Source organism: Salminus brasiliensis, chromosome 18 (assembly GCF_030463535.1).
Source record: "Salminus brasiliensis chromosome 18, fSalBra1.hap2, whole genome shotgun sequence".
In the NCBI taxonomy this organism is placed as follows: domain Eukaryota; kingdom Metazoa; phylum Chordata; class Actinopteri; order Characiformes; family Bryconidae; genus Salminus; species Salminus brasiliensis.
This window is the reverse complement of record NC_132895.1, coordinates 11499848-11521157: the sequence shown is the minus strand read 5'-3', so window position 1 is coordinate 11521157 and position 21310 is coordinate 11499848. Positions and strand designations below refer to the sequence as shown.

General features: G+C 42.7%; 1 protein-coding gene across 1 annotated transcript in view; it reads right to left on the bottom strand.

Annotated features, from left to right (window-relative positions):
• Positions 1–21310, bottom strand: part of niban2a (niban apoptosis regulator 2a) — a 44791-nt gene that overhangs the window by 12528 nt on the left and 10953 nt on the right. The window contains exons 3-6 of the mRNA XM_072662377.1: positions 20003–20131; positions 19572–19677; positions 18660–18827; positions 5456–5571 (exon numbers count right to left, since the gene is read on the bottom strand). Coding sequence (XP_072518478.1) covers positions 5456–5571; positions 18660–18827; positions 19572–19677; positions 20003–20131 — 519 coding nt within the window. The remainder of the gene's footprint in view (positions 1–5455; positions 5572–18659; positions 18828–19571; positions 19678–20002; positions 20132–21310) is intronic.

The window sequence follows — 21310 nt, the reverse complement described above, 5'->3', positions numbered from 1 at the left end:
CTCTAACCCACCATGGACTCCACAAGACATAGCCAGCAATAACTTTTTTCAGCTGTTGGTTCTATAGTATCTCGTGTAAAAACAGACAAGAGGGGCTCACCTTCACTGCCCACGCACATCACCGAGCCTTAGGGGCCCATGATCGTGTCGCTGGTTTACCAGTAGTCTATTCTTGGAGCATTTTTGGTAGGAACCGACCACAAGACCTGCCTGATGTTTTGGAGATGCTCTGACTCAGTTTGGCCCTTACAATTTGGACCTTGTGAAAGTGGCTCAGATCCTTGCCCATTTTTCCTGCTTCTAACACATTATCTTCAAAAAATAGCAGTTTGTTTGCTGCCTGATATGTAGATCCCACCCATTGATAACCAATGTTATTAACTTCAGTTCATTGTTTTTTTTTAATTATGGCTGATGGTTTCCCAAAAGCATCTTAACAGACACATTACTCTTAAATGGTAGAGCGAACCTCACACTTAACACTTTCTCACAACAACCTGGAGCTGAACATGCTCAAAAATTGGAGATGATGGTGGACTTCAGGAGTGGCCTTCCACCACTGCCAACTCCTCACCATCTTTGGCAAAACATTGATGGCTGTTCCTGGGAAACCACAACCACCAGTGACTTGAAGTGGGATATCAACATCAAATCCCTCAGAAAGAACACCCTGCAAAGGAGGTATGAAGAAGCTCTACCCAACCATCACAGGGTCAATCCAGCTGCTTTGTCACCAAACTGTAAAGGAGACCCAGTCTCACAGCTTAAAAACACACATTATAATCATTTATCCTGATCATGAACCACTGCCGAGTCCCACAGAGTGCACATTTTAATAGAGCAATTGAGTTGAATCGAGTCTTTGTGAGAGCCCTGGTCACGTACAGCATCAACCTGACAAAACTACAGCATGCAGGCCTGAATCTCATCAGGATTCAGAGAGTTCCTGTGGAGGAATTGGGAATCTGCAGCCCCTCCCCTTCCTTTCCTTACCCTGTTTCCATGGCAACACAAGGAAGGGCACAGCCAGGTGTGTGCCAATACACACAGCACCCTTATAGAAAAACACATGAGCAGCAGCCCACACCCAGCAGCAACAACAACAGCAGCTTGCACACACACACACCTTTCATACACAGCCAGTTCCAGCACATTGTGCCTATGCATGTGGGAGTGTGCATATATGTGTCCCATGAGACACTGCAATATGGAGTGGGGGGGGGGGGGGGGGGGGGGGCTGGGTGGCAGGAAGAAGGGATATGGCCCTTCCCCAACCATGTGCACTGCACCCTCACACACACACACACATCCTCTAAACACCCACTTAATTTTCACCTCGCATTAGCTCAGTGTAGTAAAGATCAGCAATGGTGTTGTGTGTATACACACACACACACACAGTCTCATTCATCAGGGCATCAGGGTGTGTTTCAAAACAACGGCCATTCACGTCTTAAACAAACAGCCATGTCCATGCTTGCACACTGTTGGACTGTAATTCCACATCCTCTGGGCAAAAATGACTAATTACTAATAATTAAAATTCATTCAGTTTAATTACTTTAGTTATTTCAAAAAGTTCTTCTCCAGACAAATAAGACATACAGAACTCTATAATGTTAAATGCTACAATGTGCTTTTCTCTATATACACCAAATGCCTGCATCACCACAAACCCCTCTGTGACACATCTGAGATGGTCTCATCTGAGACGATGGTAAACCCACTTAAAAACGGGTAGTTGAACAGTTGGTGCTCTGAAACAGTCCCAGCACACAGAAGTCTTTCAACTTCCTAGAAACCACAAAAACGTCCTGACGTGGGATGTCAACTCCATCACACAAAAAGCCCAGCAGAGGAGGTATCAAGTAGTTCACAAAGACATGGTGCTGTACACAATCAGAACAGTGGAGATGATGGTGGACTTCAGGAGAAGCCTCCCACATCCTGCCAACCCTCACTATCCCTGACAAGAGACACAATTACTGGAGACCTGAAGTGGGACATCAACATTAAGTCCATCCCAAAGAAAGCTCAGCAGAGGACGCACAAAGTAGTTCACAACAAGTTGGACCTGAACACGCTCAAAACAGATAGAGGTGGAGATGACCACGAACACCAGGAGAAGCCTCGCCAATCCTGCCAACTCCTCACCATCCTTCACAAGACTTTGATGGCAGTAGAGTCCTGACCTCCTGGCAACTGCCATCACCAAGGACTAGAAGCGGGACACCAACAGCTCAATCCCAAAGGAAACTCGGTAGACAATGCACAAGGAAGTTGACAACAACCTGGAGCTGAACACGCTCAAAAGATGGTGGACTTTAAAAGAAGCATCCCAATCCCTTCCAGTTCCTTAAAATCCTTGGGGTACTACAGCAACCACTTAGCAACACCATAGCAACCACCTGGGATGATACAGAAACCATGTAGCAGCACCACAGCAAACAACTAGCAACACCACAGGAACCACTCATGATAAATCAACCACTTAACAATTCCACTATACAGCTACCCAGCTGCAGCACTTTTACATACATACATTTTTTCACAAATGTATGCATGTGTGCTAATTTACAGGTATGTGTGTGTGTGAGTGTGTGTGTGTGTGTGTGTGTGTGTGTGTGTGTGTGTGTAAAACTCAGGTACGGAAGTCTATGTTATCCCAAAAGGAGCAGTTACTGAGCGTTGTGAGGTACTGGGTAACAGAGGACCTTTTCTTTGCTAAAATCTGAAAGTCCTAAAGTCCTGTGCAGTGCTCTCTGACGCCAGACCAGAAAGGAAACAGAACAGTGTGTTGGTGTTTCGTGCATGCAAGCCCAAAGAGAGAGCAGTGAACCTACCATCACTGGCAACAATCAGCACAGCCAAAAATACCACACAGCCACACACTTTTCCCAGGCATGCTGCCGCAGCAGGGTTTTAGGACGATGTTTAAAATGAATTCAGCAGTAAAGAAACCAAATGGATTTTCCTTTGGCTGTTTTCCCCCCACATAGGTAGCCAGCCAGCAGCCACATGAGACAGCAACAGCACTCACAGCTTATGGGTGACATTTAACACAACAGTAGTAAAACGACTTGTAGAACACAAGGAGTGTGTGTGTGGTTGTATGTGTGTGCCTCTCTTGCACTACTACAAGTTAGATAGAGCTCGGCTCTGGGAAGACTTAAAGACACAGACGTGCACAGGCCCACACATACTCCAGCAGCTCATATCTCTAATAACATGTTTGATCCCTAGCTGGCTTTTCACTCTCTGGTTTCGACATAATTGAGGGTTCAGCTGGCTCCATGACATTAAAGCACTGCAAGGCAAGCTAAATAAGCGTTGGCTATGCATTAAGTGAAATACCAAATGCTGAGCAAATGAATGGGACTTGCTTCTCTTCAAAGCTTATTATAATTGTTATATTTCTATAGTAGTCATTCTGCTGGAGGGCAGCATTAGATCCGATTATTGTAATTCCACTATTCTGCTTTTAATTCAGCAATGAAGTGCAGTTTAAAACAGATCTGAGATCAGACCAAGGAGCAACTGTGGTTCAATTGTATTTTGTTTCGGTTGCAAAAACCTTGAATTTGCCTGTTTTTCACTGTTCATCATTTCAATCTGGCAGTTGTTCTTTACATTGTGTCAATTTCATAATGAACAGACCAGAAATGATCCAAAATGACTTGCAATTAAATATTTTTAATTCGTTAAAAAAGGTTTTTTTCCTTCTACGGGAAAGTTGGCCGAATAAAATTTCCAGAAAAAAGTTCCATTTTAGACTGATCATGACGCTTATTTCCCTGGATTTCAAGCCAATATATATTCACAGCGCACTGTGCACTTTCATGTGCTGTTAATATCTCAGTAATACACTGGAATAAAAACAAGAAACATAGGACACTGCATACTCCTTGCATTCCTGAGAGCAAACAGTGAAAAGGGTGGAGTCATCAGTGTATTTTACATGATATTTCAATTTATATTATGCTTCATCCAAAATGCAGGTAGGAGCTTAGTATAACAGTATAATGGTAAATAGTATAACCTAGAGCTTTAGTTTTCCACCATTCATGAATACCTTATCTGGGCGTGAGATGAGTATGGTTCGTTTTTTGCAGAATGTGTGTTCAGTAAAGTACAGAATGTGGTGGGAGAATGAAGAACCTAAACTAAGATCAATCAATGAATAGACACAACTATTATAACCACAGCTCTACAGTCAAACAACGACCATGTAGGAATGAGCTAGGTGTGTGAATTACATGTGATGGTGCTAATGGCAGAGAAGACTGATTGAATAGAAGCTCATTGAGAGCAAGAGCTGTGCCCACCTGCCCTTCTTCCAGCACAAAGACTGGATTCAGCCCTCTGAGAGGAAACTCCACCCTGACCAGGAGAGGAGAGGAGAAATGGAGGGGGAAAAAAGAGAGAGAAAGTGAGAACATTAAGCAAATTAATGGAACAGAGAGAAGAAGAGATGGAGGGAGAGATAAAGAACAGAACAAAGACAAGACGAAAAGAAAAGATGAGAAACAGGTACAAGAGAAATAGCGAGGAACGAAGAGAAGAAAAACAGGAGAGGAACAGCGAGGAACGAAAAGAAGAAAAACAGGAGAGGAACAGCGAGGAGCGAAGAGAAGAAGAACAGTGAGGAACGAAGAGAAGAAGAACAGGAGAGGAACAGCGAGGAACGAAGAGAAGAAGAACAGTGACGAACGAAGAGAAGAAGAACAGGAGAGGAACAGCAAAGAACAAAGAGAAGAACAGGAGAGGAACCGCGAGGAGCAAAGAGAAGAAAAACAGGAGAGGAACAGTGAGGAGCGAAGAGGCAAGAAGAAACAAGAGAGAAACAGCGAGGAGCAAAGAAAAACAGGAGAGGAACAAAGAGAAGCAAAGAAAAGAAGAACAGCAAGGAACGAAGAGAAGAAGAACAGGAGAGGAACAGCGAGGAACGAAGAGAAGAACAGTGACGAACGAAGAGAAGAAGAACAGGAGAGGAACAGCAAAGAACAAAGAGAAGAACAGGAGAGGAACAGCGAGGAGCAAAGAGAAGAAAAACAGGAGAGGAACAGTGAGGAGCAAGGAAAGGAACAGTGAGAAACGAAAAGACGAGAAGAAACAAGAGAAGAACAGTGAGGAGCGAAGAGAAGAAACAAACAGTTACCAGAAGAGAAGAGCGACTGAGAGGAATGAAGAGAAGTTATTGAATTGGCTGAGCTAAACATAATGTTGTTCTTTCCACTGTATTCTTAGACAGGCAGCCAGACAGCCAGCCAGACAGACACACAGAGTCCATTATTTACTCTTCCTCTCAGCAGTACACTCATACACACACTTCTTCTCACTTTCCCCTTCTCTCCTTACCTCAAGCTTCCTTCCTCTTCTAATAAGACGCACACAAACAGATACGGAGACCAGGCTTATTTGAGGACACCATGTGTCCTGTGATCTGGGGACTCACCCGTGCTGGATCTCCACACATCATGTCCCAGGTGCCGTAGTGGCCCTTGGCTTGCCTGTAGAGCCTCAGAGAGTCAGTGAAGGCTGGTGTCAGCACCTTGTTCTCCTCAGACAGACCTGCAGGGGGCAGGAGAGAGCAGTCCTTATCTAGAGCTACCATAAGAACAGTGGAGATGACGACAGAAAATGGCATATACTGGAATGCTTTCACGCCCCAATCATAAATTATAGACAGTAGAGAATCATGAGAAAGGATTATGCGTCAAAGGTATTCCACAAGTGAGCCGGCCATTCTGCCATGCAGCATCAATTTCAGCAGTCATGACTATACTGGCTGGATTGTGAATACAGCTACATGATATGAGCAAAACTGCATTCCACTGTTGTGATATACCTCAAACATGTGGGAGCTCCCGGCAAACCCTTGATTTCCACACTGCATGTTACTATCAGAACCAGAACTGGGCCAGCAGCCTTTTTGAGTCTCACAGGTAAAGAAATCAGTTGGTGCATTCTCTTCTGATGTGTGTTTAGTTCCAGTTTGGTTCAGCTAAGGTATACTCCAGTTCATTTCTCAAGGGAGTGGCTGCTGGAGAGAAGATATGGTAAAAGCTAGCATCAGCTTTTGCTCTTCTGGCTTTCGATTTGTCGTGTGCTGAGTCTGAGCTCCCCTTTTATGGGACACTGGCACAGGAAAGTCCGTGGTCACTAGGCCTGGTTCCAATATTCCCATATCTAGCGGAGTCTGAAGCTAATGAGCATATTCACCAGCGTTGACTGGGATGTTTGCTAGTGGGCTGAGTCGTGTGCTCAAATTTTGGAGTCAAGACTGTTGTGTAACAGTTTTAGGGTTTTAGAATCGGCCTGTTTTCCAGCTCTTTTTTGGTTATGCCTGACTTTCTTTTGAAGGAAGGAAAAGCAGTCTTTGAGGAGCACAGTTTGTCACACTCATGTACCAAACCCATTATTTATTATTCAACTAGAACAACAGTTTTCCATTGTAGGTCACCTTTAAGAGAATCACTTGAGATGTTTTCATAGAAGCTCTAAGGTGGACCCATGTCATTCAGAGCCAAGTGTTCAGGTTTTAGAAAGGGAGTTTCTTAAATCAGGATTATGTGAGAATTAGTATGTTTTTCTTCTAGTATCCCCCTACAGTTCTCCTGCCTAGTCCACTGAAGTTATACAGTGGAGTATCAGACATTCCATGCCTGGAGAAGCAATGACTGAGATGACATTCTTCGTATTATACTCAGTAGAGCATTAATAGGATTTTGAAGCTGGGATTTAAAACTAAAAATTAGGGATGGCCCAATCAATTGTTTGATGTACTTATTTATCTATTTGTTTTTAACCACCTGATTCGTTCCATGTCTCTTAACGCTGACTATCGGCCAGTACCGATGCAATCTGTCTTTGTGTTTCTATAAATAATAAAGCCCCACTACTTAGATAAGATGTGTTAATCCACACTAGTAAACAGCAGTATCACTGTATTTAGCAACAGCTTCTATAATAAAAAAGAAAAAATTGATCCAAGCAAAGTAAATCAGTGGAATTTATTAAACTCTATGGTGTTTAATATCTTACAGTCCAGTCTGATTGACCTACCTGACCATTCAGCTCCCGTTTTCTTTACAACTTTGCAGTCTAATTACTTAGCGTGTGTGCATTAGCATTAGCCTCCTCCTCGGTTCTGAATGCGTAGTTCAGAGCTGGTTTAGAACCAAGGAAAGAAGCATGGTTCTTTCACTGGTAGAACCGAATTCCATCATAGTTTTGGATTATAACCAAGAGTAAAGATAGGATAGGTGTAATGTTATTTCTTCCCAAATGGAGATAATGACATAAAACATTTTGAAATGGGTGATTTTGGCAGCGCGGACAAAAAAGTTTGATGGAAGAGCGAAGAGTTTAAATCCTCCTCTTCTGACGGATTAACTAACACTCTTTACCTCTCCAAGTAACAGTTTCCACTTCCCCAAACTTTCCATTCCACCTGAAATTATGCAGCAGTTCTGTTCTGCTGTTAAAATACACACTGTAACTGTGGCGCTGTGTAAGGAGGAATGAAGAGTTCGAATTAGAAGCTAACTTTTGTTTTGGCTGCTAACTGGTAACATCACCGCACTAGTTTTCGAACAAAATGAGAAGTTTATCTGCAGCAGCTGAGCAGCAAGACTTAATGGGGACTAGAGGATGCCTAATGGCACTCTGCTACAGCAAACCTAAGTATTGGAAGTAGATCAAAATCTATTAAAAAAAGCTTGTATCTGCCCCCTATTCCGGAGTCCCTGGATCATATCGGGGAATCCCTTGTAAAAATGCTACATGAAGCTGCTTTAACTGTAACAGAGACTACTGAATATCTTATATTTGTATGGCCAAGTGATTAAGAGCTACTCACAGCAGTGCAATGAACCAGACCATTTACTCACAGGACTCGCTGATCTATTCAGTGCTGATAAGATATACTTAGAGAAGAGGTAGACTTTTGACTAAAGTTTTTTTTAAATACAGTACATTTAACCAATTTATTCTACAAACTGGATTATGAAGTAGTAGATTTAGAGACAGTAGTAGAAGTTCAGTATAAAAGCGTTCGGTTAATGTTTTCATAATAGCAGAGGTTTATCAGAATGAGGAGAACCTTTCGGACAGTCTTTCCTGTCTACGCTCAGAAACACATCAGTGGAAAATGACCAAAAACAAGCTGCACAAACACTAACTCAACAGAACAGGACATTTCAGATAGACATTAGCCAGGAGTGCAGGAAAGACTGGTGATAAAGAGAGCACTTGAGTATGTATGTGAGTATACAAAACGAAGTGTGTGTTTGTGTGTGTGTGTGGAATACAACACACACACCCTGGAATATAACAGAGTCTAACTACCGGGTCTGACAAAGACAGGAAGTGAGGGATGGTGAGATGAAGAGAGAAAGCAGGTTTCTAGCCGAGTCTTTCAGGAGTCTTTCAGGAGCAGGAAGGCTTCTTAGAGAGACGGGAGCGAGAGGGAGAGGAAAAATATAGGAAAATAAGATGAAAATAGCTGGTTGATCTTGGCTCTATCCTCATGAGAACAAGCTGCAAGCATTTGTCAGCAGTCTGAGAAAGTCCCCGCAGTTCTAAGCACGCTCAAAAACAAAGAGCTAAAATCAGCAATAGCCTTGCCTGTACACACACTATATACAGCATGCTACCATTACGCTGTCCTTGCGAATAGTGAAAAGCTCTCCATCAAACCATCTATCCTTCTCCTGGCCCATTTGAGCTATGTTTGTCTGATTTATCAGGGTGTGTGTGTGTGTGTGTGGCTGGTGTTTGGGGGTGGGGTGAACTCAGTCGAGACCAGATCTGTCTGCAGATTTTACCCACTACAGCAGAAAGGGAAGGCGGAGTGTGAATGGAGAAGTGCTGGGTAAAAATAGAGCATGTGGTAGCGATTAAGACGGCCTCTCTGGGCCTGACGTGTCCCCCTCTGGCATGGTGGGAACACTGGTTAGTGGGGGCTCTGGGGGATGGCCTGTTCTCAGAGATTTGGAAGCACAGTGTTGTGCAGTTTGGGTGAAGTGTGTACTCATCGACCTATTTGAGAATGTGCTCCTCCATTCATACTGTTCCCTACTGTTCCACCTTACCCGAGCTGTGTCCCAAAGCCTAGGCTGCAGCGGAGGACAGCCTGCTTAGCCTGTTTCTAATGAGTACGTGAGTTCTGAAGAGGAGTCTTTGCGCCAGCGCTAACAAGCTCTGTCCTACCTCATCTAGAATGATCACGGCTCACTGACCCTGGCAAATTTTGTTATCAGTTCCTGTGGTTTACTCGTTCGAATACACCTAGAGGAGAACTGTCCAGTGTGTGCCCCTGCCTCCAAAGAGACTACATGTTTAGGCACCCTGTTCTAGAACGTTCTTGCCTGATCCAAACTCTTCTAGAATCGTCTCCTGCATTCACGCCCTTTTACAATCGCCCCCTCCAGCCACGCCCTTTTACAACCGCCCCCTCCAGCCACGCCCTTCTAGAATAGTCCCCTGCATTCACGCCCTTCTACAATCGTCCCCTCCAGTCACGCCCTTCTAGAATAGTCCCCTCTATTCATGTCCTTCGACAATTGTCCCCTCCAGTCACGCCCTTCTAGAATAGTCCCCTCCAGTCACGCCCTTCTACAATCGTCCTCTCCAGTCACGCCCTTCTACAATCGTCCCCTCTATTCATGTCCTTCGACAATTGTCCCCTCCAGTCACGCCCTTCTACAATCGTTCCCTGCATTTACGCCCTTCTACAATAGTTCCCTGCATTTACGCCCTTCTACAATCGCCCTCTCCATCCACGCCCTTCTAGAATCGTCTCCTCCAGAATCAAAATTCAACAAGTTAGTAGTACAATTCTGAGGCCTAAATCGAACCTTTTTCTGCCAAACTACTCCTTTAAACTGCCAACATACAAGATATTTCTGCTACATCACTGTGGGGTTCTACAGGAGCAGTGGACCGTAGGCTTCCCTGCAGCATAGGGAACAGAGACAGAGGGCCATACGTGAGGGGGAGGGAAAGCTCCCAATGATGGATTGGGCTCAGGAGGGCTCTACGAACCATAGAAATAGCCTGCACTTGCACTGCATGCTCATACTCCAGCATGTCGGTTTCCTCAGTGCAAGTTGGATGACGGATGTTACAATAAGGAACCTCACAATCTTGTAGTTTAGAAACTATGTTGTATAAAGTGACTCAAACACATGACAAGGACAGTGGAACGGAACTGAAGATTTCTGCTATGCAGACTGCTTCAGCTGTAATAGGTGTGAATACTTGGGATGCAATGATCAAAAGCCGATCTGCACCACAAACCCTTCGAGCTCCAAGTACCATCCCTTAAAATCCACGGAAGACAAGCGCCCCGGCTTTTTTCTGTCCTGGCACTGAAGTGGTGGAACGAGCTTCACCAAGGTGTCCGAACAGCAGAGCCGCTCGCTGTCTTTAAACGCAGACTGAAGACCCACCTCTTCCGAGAGTACTTGGGCAAAGAGTAGTGTAATGGTCTCCAAATTGACTTGTGTTTAGTAGTGTCTAAGCTTAGAGGTATCTATTGAATTTTTAGTCTATTCAAATTAGCTGAGGGTGTTCTTGAGAAAATATGGATAAGAGCATCTGCTAAATGCGTCTGCTGTTCTCTGGATAAGAGCGTCTGCTAAATGCTGTAAATGTAAATGTACAGGGGTGAGCATGCAGTGTGCTGGAATAAAGCCTTGGCAAGCCAAATCTCCCTCTACATCAGCCCTCATGGCCAAACAGATCATCAAAAGACAGTATCACTACTCCAGCCACCACATACCAAAGCCTGCAGCAGACGGAGTAAGGGATGCATCCCTTAAAAAAAAGTGCTCAAATAGTTGCCACTTCTAGGAACTTGCTAGGCGGTTGTGACATGGTGGCTATGGTATTCCCAGTGGTTTATATAGTGTTGTTGGGTGGTTGCTGTGATATTGCTAGGTGGTTGTTATGGTGTTGCTAAATGATTGCTAGATGGTTGCTATGGTATGCCAGGTGGTACTATGGTGGTTGCTGTGGTATAAGGTACTTGCTATAGTACGTGGTTGCTATGGTGTTGCTAGGTGGTCACTATGGTATTTCTAAGTGCTTGCTAGATGGGTGCTATAGCGTTGCAAAGTGGTTGCTATAGAATTTCAGGTCTCGAACATCACCCAAGAAAGCAGGCAAGAAGGTAAAGTAGGGCTTAGTCCATTATGTGCGAGTGTGTAGGGGGTCAGTTCACTCTCTTTGTAGAGGAGTCTAACGGCCTGGGAAAGACACTGTAGCACAGTCTGATAGTCATGGCCTAGATGCTCTGGTAGCTTCTTCCAGACAGCAGCAAGAGAAAGTGTGTGTGTGTGAGGAATGGGTGGAAGCAGCTGCCTCCCCACACTGTCATGCTGTTCATGATCACAGAAGAGTTCATGAGAAAGACGAAGAGCCAGTGTGCCTGTAAAGTGTTTATCTACTCAGGTGTTATTTGAAGTCTCATATCAATTACGTCAATTCCAAACCGGTCACAACTGGGTGTGACCAGAGTGACAGCTTCATAGCAACCAACTCGTCCGGTTACCATTGTGACACATGAGGACAAAGAAAGCACAAACATGGATGAGTAAATATTACAATTGCATTACGGAGTGAGTGCTATGTAGTTAGACCACAGCGAGGTCCTCAGGAAAACACGGTGAGCTCAATGTGAAGTTCACACTGCACCTTCGTACTCCTCCTCCCAAACTGACACATATTAATACTGCCATTATCTCACCTACTGGTAATAAGATTTAATAAGACGGGACTCGGCACTAATTACTAGACATATAAAAAAATAATAATAATAAATAATGGGTTGTGAGTTCCATTCCTGGGCTCAGCAAGCTGCCACTGTTGGGCCCTTGAGCAAGGCCCTTTACCCTCTCTGCTCCCTGGGCGCTGGAGTTGGCTGCCCACCGCTCTTGGTGTGTGTGTGCTCACTGCCCCTAGTTCACCCTAGTGTCCCTAGTGTGTGTGTGTTCACTACCACAGATGGGTTAAATGCGGAGGACACATTTCGCTGTACATAATACAGTGACAAATATGTGCACCTTTTCCTTTTTTACCTTTAAATAACCTCAAATAGATGTTGCCTATAACAGTCTAGAAAGCCCCCCCTCCCCAGTAATCCACTTCCCAGACTCATATTCATTCTTCTTTCTGAAGGCATCAGAGCTCTTTGGATCTTGTTATGGTGACACAGCAAACCAAATGTAATGTCTGAGGTTTTAATAAAACAGGCTCCCCCAGGCTCCTCTTCTAACCATGTTTAAATCCTCTGTACCTGATTCTACTTTTAGATTGTTTTAATTAATAAATGTGGTCTTCCTCTACAAGAAAATGACATTTTACAAATGATTTTTTAAAAGATGATATTTTATTAAATGTTTGTGGATACCCCTTCTAAAGAATGCAGCAGAATGAGCATTATAGTCCTTTACAGGGCACAATGAATGTTCTTAGTGTGGCTAAATATGCATATCCCTCTCCAGGATCTCCGTCACCAAACAAAGGCAAACAGCTCCGGCTGTAAAACCACTGCTTTTGCATGATGCTAAACTACTTTCCCTCTTTATCTTTCAGCCAGGAACAAGTTTCCATGTGTTCTAGCTCGACAAGGCACTGTGCACATTAAAAGACTATAGTAGACTAAATAACTAGCCCTTAGAATCAGTATCTGCCTTCCAGCATAAAAAAGTAGGAGTCACACAAAACTGCTCTGCTATTGCGAGATCAACGCATGCATGTTTTTACAGCAGAAAGTGAAGCAGGCACCGTTTGGCATAACCCCGCATACCACTTTCCCCTCAGCCATAAATACTAAGCTACACGCCCACACGCATGCAGAGAGTAAATTTTCCCAACCATCTGATCATGGCAAACTGCAGCTCTAAATTCAGAAATCTGTGGCTGATGAGGCAGCGGTGAACAGATCTGTAACCCCAGCTGTGAGGAAACAGATGTGTGTTGCCCCAGGCATGGTGCATACTGTGCAAGTTCACATTAGAAAGCTGTTGTTCCAAAATGGGGACAGGACAAAAAGTAATATTCAGCTCCTCTGTAAAAAGGTCAAAATTAATCCCATAAATGTGTTTTTTTTTTTTTAGCATCAATTAATGACTGTGTAAAAAACACAGTCATGATGGCTATCATTTTACCTGGATGGTCCATTACAGATGCCTCATAGATGCTCTCCAGCCATTCAACTAACATTCAACTGAATATCTATTAATAGCAACTGAACTCTAAGATGAATCACCTAACCCTAACCTTACTCTTGAACCAACCCCAAATCCTAGTCCTAGCCCGAACATAAATCTTAAATACTATCCTAAGGGTTATAATGTTTTGTCACTAAAATACATGGGGATGGGTGGAGCTACATATATCATACAGCAATCAGCCAGTAAAGGCACTACACTTGTGGTTGCTTCGGTTTTGATGGACGTCGTGCTGTTCATGTTTCTCTTGTATCTCTTTTAAAACACACACAGTTTAACCATTTGAATCAAATATTTATTTCTGAGTTTTAATTATACTACTAAACAGTACATATTAATTATTTAAGAAAAATTAATTATTCAGAAAGCACTAATTATTTAGTATTAACTATTTTTTCTATATATTATTCGGTACCTACTAACTATTCAGTACCTACTAATTATTTTTAAAACTACCAATTATTCAAAATATACTAAAACAAATACTGTATTTGTAGCTGTTTTTAAGTATGTAGCTAGATAGATACTTTATTGATCCCAAAGGAAATTGCACTGCCAAATGTCAAGGCCTTTAGGGTTGAAAGGGTTAGTCTATGCTCCTAAACTGTGCCATCTTGTTTACCAAAGTATACTTAGAAAGGCAGAACACAACAATGAAGTTATTCCAATGTATCTTAAACAGAGCAGAGTACAAACTTGTTCATCTTAGTCATTTTATTGCCATTCAAATGAGAGAGCTGCATCACTGAGAACGTTTTATTACAGACGTCCCCTGATAAACAAATCCAATCTAAACAAGGGTTACTGATCACAGGGTTGTTCAATAACCACATTCGCCAAGCTGCCATTGTTTGGGCCTTGAGCAAAGGCCTTAGCCCTCTCTGCTCCATGGCTGACCTTGCGCTCTGACCCCGGCTCTCCAAAATACCACTTTTGTGGGCAAAGCATGGACAGGATAGTTGCACTGCATGATGCTGGAATTTGGTTCTTTGATCAGAAGGGAGTAAAATAGCCAGCACATCCATTACACATGTACTGAGGCATTTTAAGAACATGGGAGATATGGAAGAATGAATGAGGAAGAGGCCTTGCCTGGATTTGCCTGCTCTTAATGGGGTAGCACTGAGAGCATGTACTAGCTTTAACAGTAGAACCCCTGTAACAGATCACAGCCTTTACAACAGTAATCTGTTTGTGTGGATGGAGAGAGGGGGGGGGGGGGGGGGTCTGGCGTTCCTCAGAATGGACAGATAAAGAAAGAGGGAAAGGATGGAGAAAGTGGAAGACAGGTTTAAGGGTTTGATGTGTGAAGCTGGAAAACTGGAAAAAATGGTAAAGAAGACGGAAGAGGTGACGGGCTGAAATTTGAGTCCTGACATAAATAACAGTGGACTAATAGTAGAGTAGGTGAGATCCCTTGTCAAGCTTATAGCAAATGTGCAGTTACACTTCGGGTGTTTACTGCTGGTCAAAACTTATACTACAGGCAGTTTTTCAGTCCTTTACTTGGGTGACCGAGGGTAGACATAGGTTTACAGGCACAGACAATATTTGTTAGATTAAATTAAACTCAGTTAAACTGAACTCCATTATATAAAGAAGCATAAAATTGACAAAATACAAAAAAAAAAAAAAAAAAGCGTACAAGATGTCAGAGATTGTAGTAGATCAGTGATCTGTATGGATTGCCCCCATGGTTCAGCACACAAATATTGTGGATTAATCATATAAGTTTAATCATAACAGAGTGGAATACAGTTTTACTGCTGCCATTAAATTTTAAAATAATAATTCATGTTATGCCTAGTTCACACCAGATGCGGTGAGCAAAATACTCCATTATATTAATTTCTGTAGTCTTTTGTACCATTTATTAAAGTGACAAACAAACAAACAATAAAAGCATGTGTAGCTTGTATTCCAATGCAAGACAGAGTAGCTAAGGGTATTTGTAAGTCGCGCTGGATAAGACAGTCTGCTAAATGGCTTATGTGTAAACGTAAATGATTGTTTCTGCCATGTTACTTTTTTCTCAAGATGAGCCGGCCCTAACCCAGAGGATCATGGGATAGATACATTTACATCAAATACTGCCTTAGCAGGCAGCATTTTATACAAACATTAGATTCCCCCGAACCCCCAGTTTTTTTACTGCGTGAAACGATAGAAAACACATCATTCCGGCCTTAGCCAAAGCTACTGACATAAAATATGTAAAACTAACATTTGCAGAGTAAAGACTTAACACCTCTAACCTGACACACACTGAGAGCACACTGTACTCAACCCAGTACAGTGAGTATCAGAACACAGCAGAACCAGCAAATTTAACATGGTAGTACAACACAAAGTATGGCCAAGACAAGACAAGCATATTCACCATTAGTGTTGTACACAGATGGAATTTGGCCTCCACCTTTAACCCATCCATGCAACGAACACGCACATACACTCTAGTGAGATTGAGCACTCACTGTGTGACCCATTGCAGTCTAGAGAGCAGATGGTGAAGGGCCTTGCTCAAGGGCCCAAAAGTGGCAGCCTGGCCGAGCCCGGGTAAGGAACCTACAACCCTGTCATCAATAGCCTGGTGCTCTAACCGCTGAGCCACCACTGCCACATGTTTAAAGTGACTCACTAATGTGTCAATAGAGAGCAAAGCTGTACCAGCCCCCCCCCTCCCTTTTTTTCTGATCTGAAAAATGATCCAATCCGTTACTAAAAAAACATGATCTGATTCAAACTGTGAGTTTTGTGATCCTCTATTTTCTACAGTCAAAACATCCCAAAGCACTGACTGGAAAGCAGCGTTATTCATTGTTCTGGGAAGGGGCAGTCTGTCTTTTGATTAACAGTAAGGGGAAGCAGTCTTTCAAATCTTACAAAAAAAAGCCACTTCAAAACCACAGGTCCAGTCTGTGGTTGTGAAAGGTGTGATGTCATCACCTTTTGATAGAGCACTACATCTGATCTGTGCGCACGTCTAGACAGGCTCAACTGAAATTACCTGTGATCTGTCGAAGTGTATGATGGGAAGGTGTTGATGTGTGGTTTGGTGTTCGCTTGATCGAAACCGCGAGTGCAGGGACGGCTGCAGTCTTTTAATTGCGTGAACTGAACAAGTCTGCTCCTGTAATCTGAACACTGCTCAGTACAGGAAAAATCTCCCCTTTCATTCAGATCCTCAACACTACCAAACACAAGCGGTGTTTAAGGGTGAAATCAAGCTGATTATTCTGTGGTTAAACAAGAAAAGGCCACACACACAGTCACACAAAAAATACAAGGTGTGTCTATTTAAGGGAAATCCCTGTCACTAAGGAATTTGAGACATGGGAAAAATGTCTGTATGAAGTAATAAACACATCAGTTTAACAACGTTACACAAGCATTTTGTTTAGGTGACATGGTCGATTTTGCTTTAAGTAAAGCCCTCATCCGTCTGTATGTAATTAGAACTGCAATCAGGAGACCCAACTATAATGCAAACACAGCAAGGACTGATCATACGTCTTCATAAGTGAAACACAGTGACACACCTACAACTCTGCTTCAGACATGCAGAGGAAGAGACACACCCATGAAGTGTCACATGGTTCAGAAATCCAAATGGCGCTGAAGAACCACCCAGATACAACCATTCATCAGTCCAGTTCCTGGGGCTTTTGAAGGTTATCCCTATTCTGATTTATTTAAGGGGAATTTCACAGATTTTTCAAAAACACTGGAAACTTAAATAGTTAATAAAGTCAATGTCATTGAGAACAGTGACGTATGAAATGGTTTACAGCGGAGAAACATACAGACAGTGATTTCTGTACATTGACATTTATTTACTATGACTAGTCATATGCTAGTAATCATCTGTATCACACAAAAACCTTGCATCTCCAAAATGGCAACTTTACAAGACGATAAAAAAACCTTTAAATAGAAGATTTTATTCCACATCATTTCAGAGCATTTCTTTTGGTCCATTCATATTAAAATTTGAACACAACGTAAAGTGAAAAACAGCAAAAATGGAGATACAAGGGTGGCTACAAACATGTGTGACTACAAACAAACAAACAATAACAACTAACCTACACTATATGTCCAAATGTTTACACCCCCTTCTAATGAGTGCCTTTAGCACCCTTAAGTTGCATTTACTGCTGACACAGATGTGCAAATGTCTATGATAAACATTAACCTATTGGCACCATGTATAATGCCAGGTGAGGGCTAGAGGGGCATAAAAGCCCCCCAGCATTGAGCTGAAAAGCAGTGGTCCTCTGAAATGATGGTGCGGCATTAAAACCTTCTGGGATGAGGTGGGGTGGTGATCATCCAGCACCCTGACCTCAATAATATATGCCATATATATTATAATAATAATGCCAAGACAGTAGAGACAGTGACTCCAACAAAAGCAGGATAAGATTCATTTTAATACTCTTGATTGTGGAAGAAACAATGAATGAGCGTCCCAATACTTCTGTCCACTTAGTGTAAACAATGTATACAATAATAATGAGGCGTAACCTTATTGATAAAACATAGAAGAAAAATGAATGGGTGTGTCCATCAGGTCTTTCTAGGAGAATTTAAAGTATGCATGATCAGTTTAACTGCCATGTAATTATTGCCTCTTTATTGAGAAGTTAAACCATAATTTCAACAGTTTTAAATGAAATCATTACATTTAATAATGTATTCATGATATTACTGATTAAATATAACCATTACAACTTGAAATATTATAAATGTATCATTTGTCATGAAAATATGTTTAAGTATTGTGATGTTATGCTTTATCGTCCACCCCTAGCTTGATGGATGCATATTGAGAAAGAACACCAACTAGCCCAGCCCAGAGGAGACTGAGGACCACTAGTTCCAGTTAGCATGGTGTAGGGATCAGTTTTGTGTGTGTAACCTAAGCAGAACTCGCTCGAAAACAAATTCCTTTGAGTCTTTGTGCTCAACCTTTGATTCCTTTGAGCGTTCGAGCCCTGTTCGGCGATTCGAGTCACTTTAAAGGCATCCAAACCTTCATGCAGTGACACACACGCAAACACATGCACACACACACCCTGCTCTGTGTTTTGAACAATGGCAGTGATGCAGAAGAGAGGTGATTAGCGAGGGCGTTGCTGTGACAGTAATGGCTGCTGAAAGTAGTGCTTAAGAAGGCGTGTTGGATTCTAAACTGTATACAGGAACGGAGGAAGATACAGCTTTGATGAGCTCAGAAGGACACGGGGAGCGCAGTGATAAAGCTCAGAGAAAGTTTGTTATAGGCTACGTGGGTGTGGACTAAACAAGTGGACAAAAGAGGCATGTGGGAGATCACAGTTTATGCATAGTGTGAATGCTAGTCGTCTGTGAGGGCTGCGAGAGGGGTTTGAGAATGTGTGTGTCCATCCAGTGACTCACCATTGTTGGTGTGCCTGATGCAGTCCTGGAAGACAGCGAGCCACTTCTTCTGCTCCTTCTCAGTCCTCACGTAGAAATAGTGATGACGAGCGTAGGGGTGCCACAGGATCAGCAGGAAGCTTGAGGCGCACTTCAAGAATGGAGAGTTTCCTGCTTTGGCCTTTGTGTCTTAAAACAGAGAGTAATCAATTACAACTGACCACTTAAAGACTGCAAAGACTGTTCACTGCAGCCTCAGCTTTCTGTTCTTGGCTGAAAAAAGGAGAACCCTACATGTATTCTGCTGTTGTAGCCCATCCACCTCAAGGTTCACGGTGTTGTGTATTCAGAGATGCTTTTCTGCTCACCACAGTTGTACAGAGTGGCTATCGGAGTTACCGTAGCCTCTCTGTTGACTTCAAACAGGTCAGTCTCTGTTGACCTCTTCCATAAATAAGGTGTTTCTGTCCATTCACTGTATGTTTTTTCTACTTTATGCCAGTCTGAATAAAATCTAGGGTTTGTTAAGCTGACAACCCCAGATTCCCAGATCACCAGTTTTAGCAATACTCAAACCAGCCCATCAGGCACCAGCCATCACACTCAAAATCAGGGAGATTACATTTCCCCCCTCATTTTGATAGCTGATCTGAACATTACCTGAAACTGCTGGTCTGTATCTTCATGATTTTATGCATTACACCTCACGATTGACTTCTTGTTATTGTGTCATTTTTCAAAAAAGGGTCATAAATATCATACAACTTCTTACTGGTCTCATGTTTTTTATTTTGCCTTGAGACCAAATGATGACCCAGTAAATTCATGTGCACATTGGTGGCATCTACAAATATGTCTTAATCTCTGGTGCCATGCATTTTCCTCCTCACGACTCTCCCTCAATCTTCCTTCACCCAGACACACATCCCTCACCAGGCAGGCAGCTGTTGAGCAGTTCCAGATACTCCTCCATGGAGGTCAGGGCCTTGTATCCGGCACAGTTGATCACTCCTTTGGGATGGAGGCCTCTGTCATGGCCCTGGAGAAAGAGACAACAACATTAACATTCAAACTGCCAATATAAGCTTAGAGCCTCAAGATTAAGATCTTAGAAACTCTGAGGAACTATGAGGTGCTGTTATTGGATCTCTCAACACAACAACAGGACATACATTCTTTACATTTCCGAGGTTTTAGAACCAAGCTTGCTTAAGTGAATTTTCTTTCTAAGGCTCCACTTAGAAAGCTACCCTCACCGAGATGCAGCCCCTAAAGGCACTACTGTGCATTTTGTCCCCAACTACACATGGGCCGTGTTTGTGCGACACCCTCAGCAGATTTGACGGCCCATCATCTATCCTCACCAGTTTGTTCTCGTAGTAGCTGATGTTGTAGGAGTCGGCCACATAGATGAAGCGGTTCCTCCATTTCTTATTCTCCTCCAGGTACTGAAACAGGTCTCCAGAGAAAATCGACTTGTCCTGCAATGGATCCTGTGGAGAGCATAAAAATCCATTCATGCTTTTAATCAGATCACATCACATCGATCTTAGAAACTGGATACACAAATTTACGTTCTTGGGTTTTAGAGCCCAGCAAAGCAGAAAGATGCTTTTCAATGGAAGACATAACTAAGGTTACACATGGGCTAGTGCAGCCTGTAATAACGTGTGGGCACAGGGCCTGGTAGACAAATGGTATGTAACTTTTGTTTATGTCTGGTGCAGAGCCCATAACTTAGGGTGAAGGATACACAACCGTGGCAGTCTGAGCAGATCAGGGGATAAAACTAAATGTTACCAGGCTGCTAAGAAGGCGGTACTGCTGTGCTGCATCTTCTGGTATAAATGCATTTAATTCTTAAACTGTCTTAAAAGATGTGTAACAGCATGTGATACACAAATAGACAAAAGTATTGGGACACCTGCTCTTTCATTGTACCTTCTGAAATCAAGGGTATTAAAAAATTGACTCTTTTTACTGTCAAGGGAGGAAGGCTGTGATTTTGGAGCACTGCTGTGAGGATTTGATTGCATTCAGTTGCAAGAGCATTAGTGAGGTCAGGATGTTTGATGACCACTGTCCTCCCTCATCCCCATTTCCCCAACTCATCTCAACTGTACCACACCTGGCATTAGGCATGGTGCCAATAGGTTCACATTTATCTGCTCTAAAGAGTCCTATTTTATTGGAAATACATTCCTACAGGGACTAGAAAAGCTGTGTGTGTGTGTGTGTGTGTGTGTGTGTGTGTGTGTCACCCCCACCCCCTCTCTAGACCACATAAGAACTGGATTTCTTCAATGAGATCAAATAATATAATCCTAATCCTAACCACAGAAGGAGGTGAACTGAGTGTACAGGAGGGTAGCATGAATGGAAGGGAACGCATCTGAAAGACTACACCATGTTATGGCTTCACTGTAATTGCAGACACTTCCCTTAGTAGTTATCAAAACAATACACCATGTTAGGCTACAATTTTAATCACAGTGTCAGGGTTGGGGTGAAACAACACAGTCTCTCGTGACTTACTACTCTTCTAAAACACGACAAAATACAGTACAATAAAAACACTAATGTTTAATTAATTAATTTTTTTAATAAGTAAACAGCAGTAAACAATTCTGCTGCCAAGCAAAGCAGTTCATTAACAGTCAGCTATTGTTACC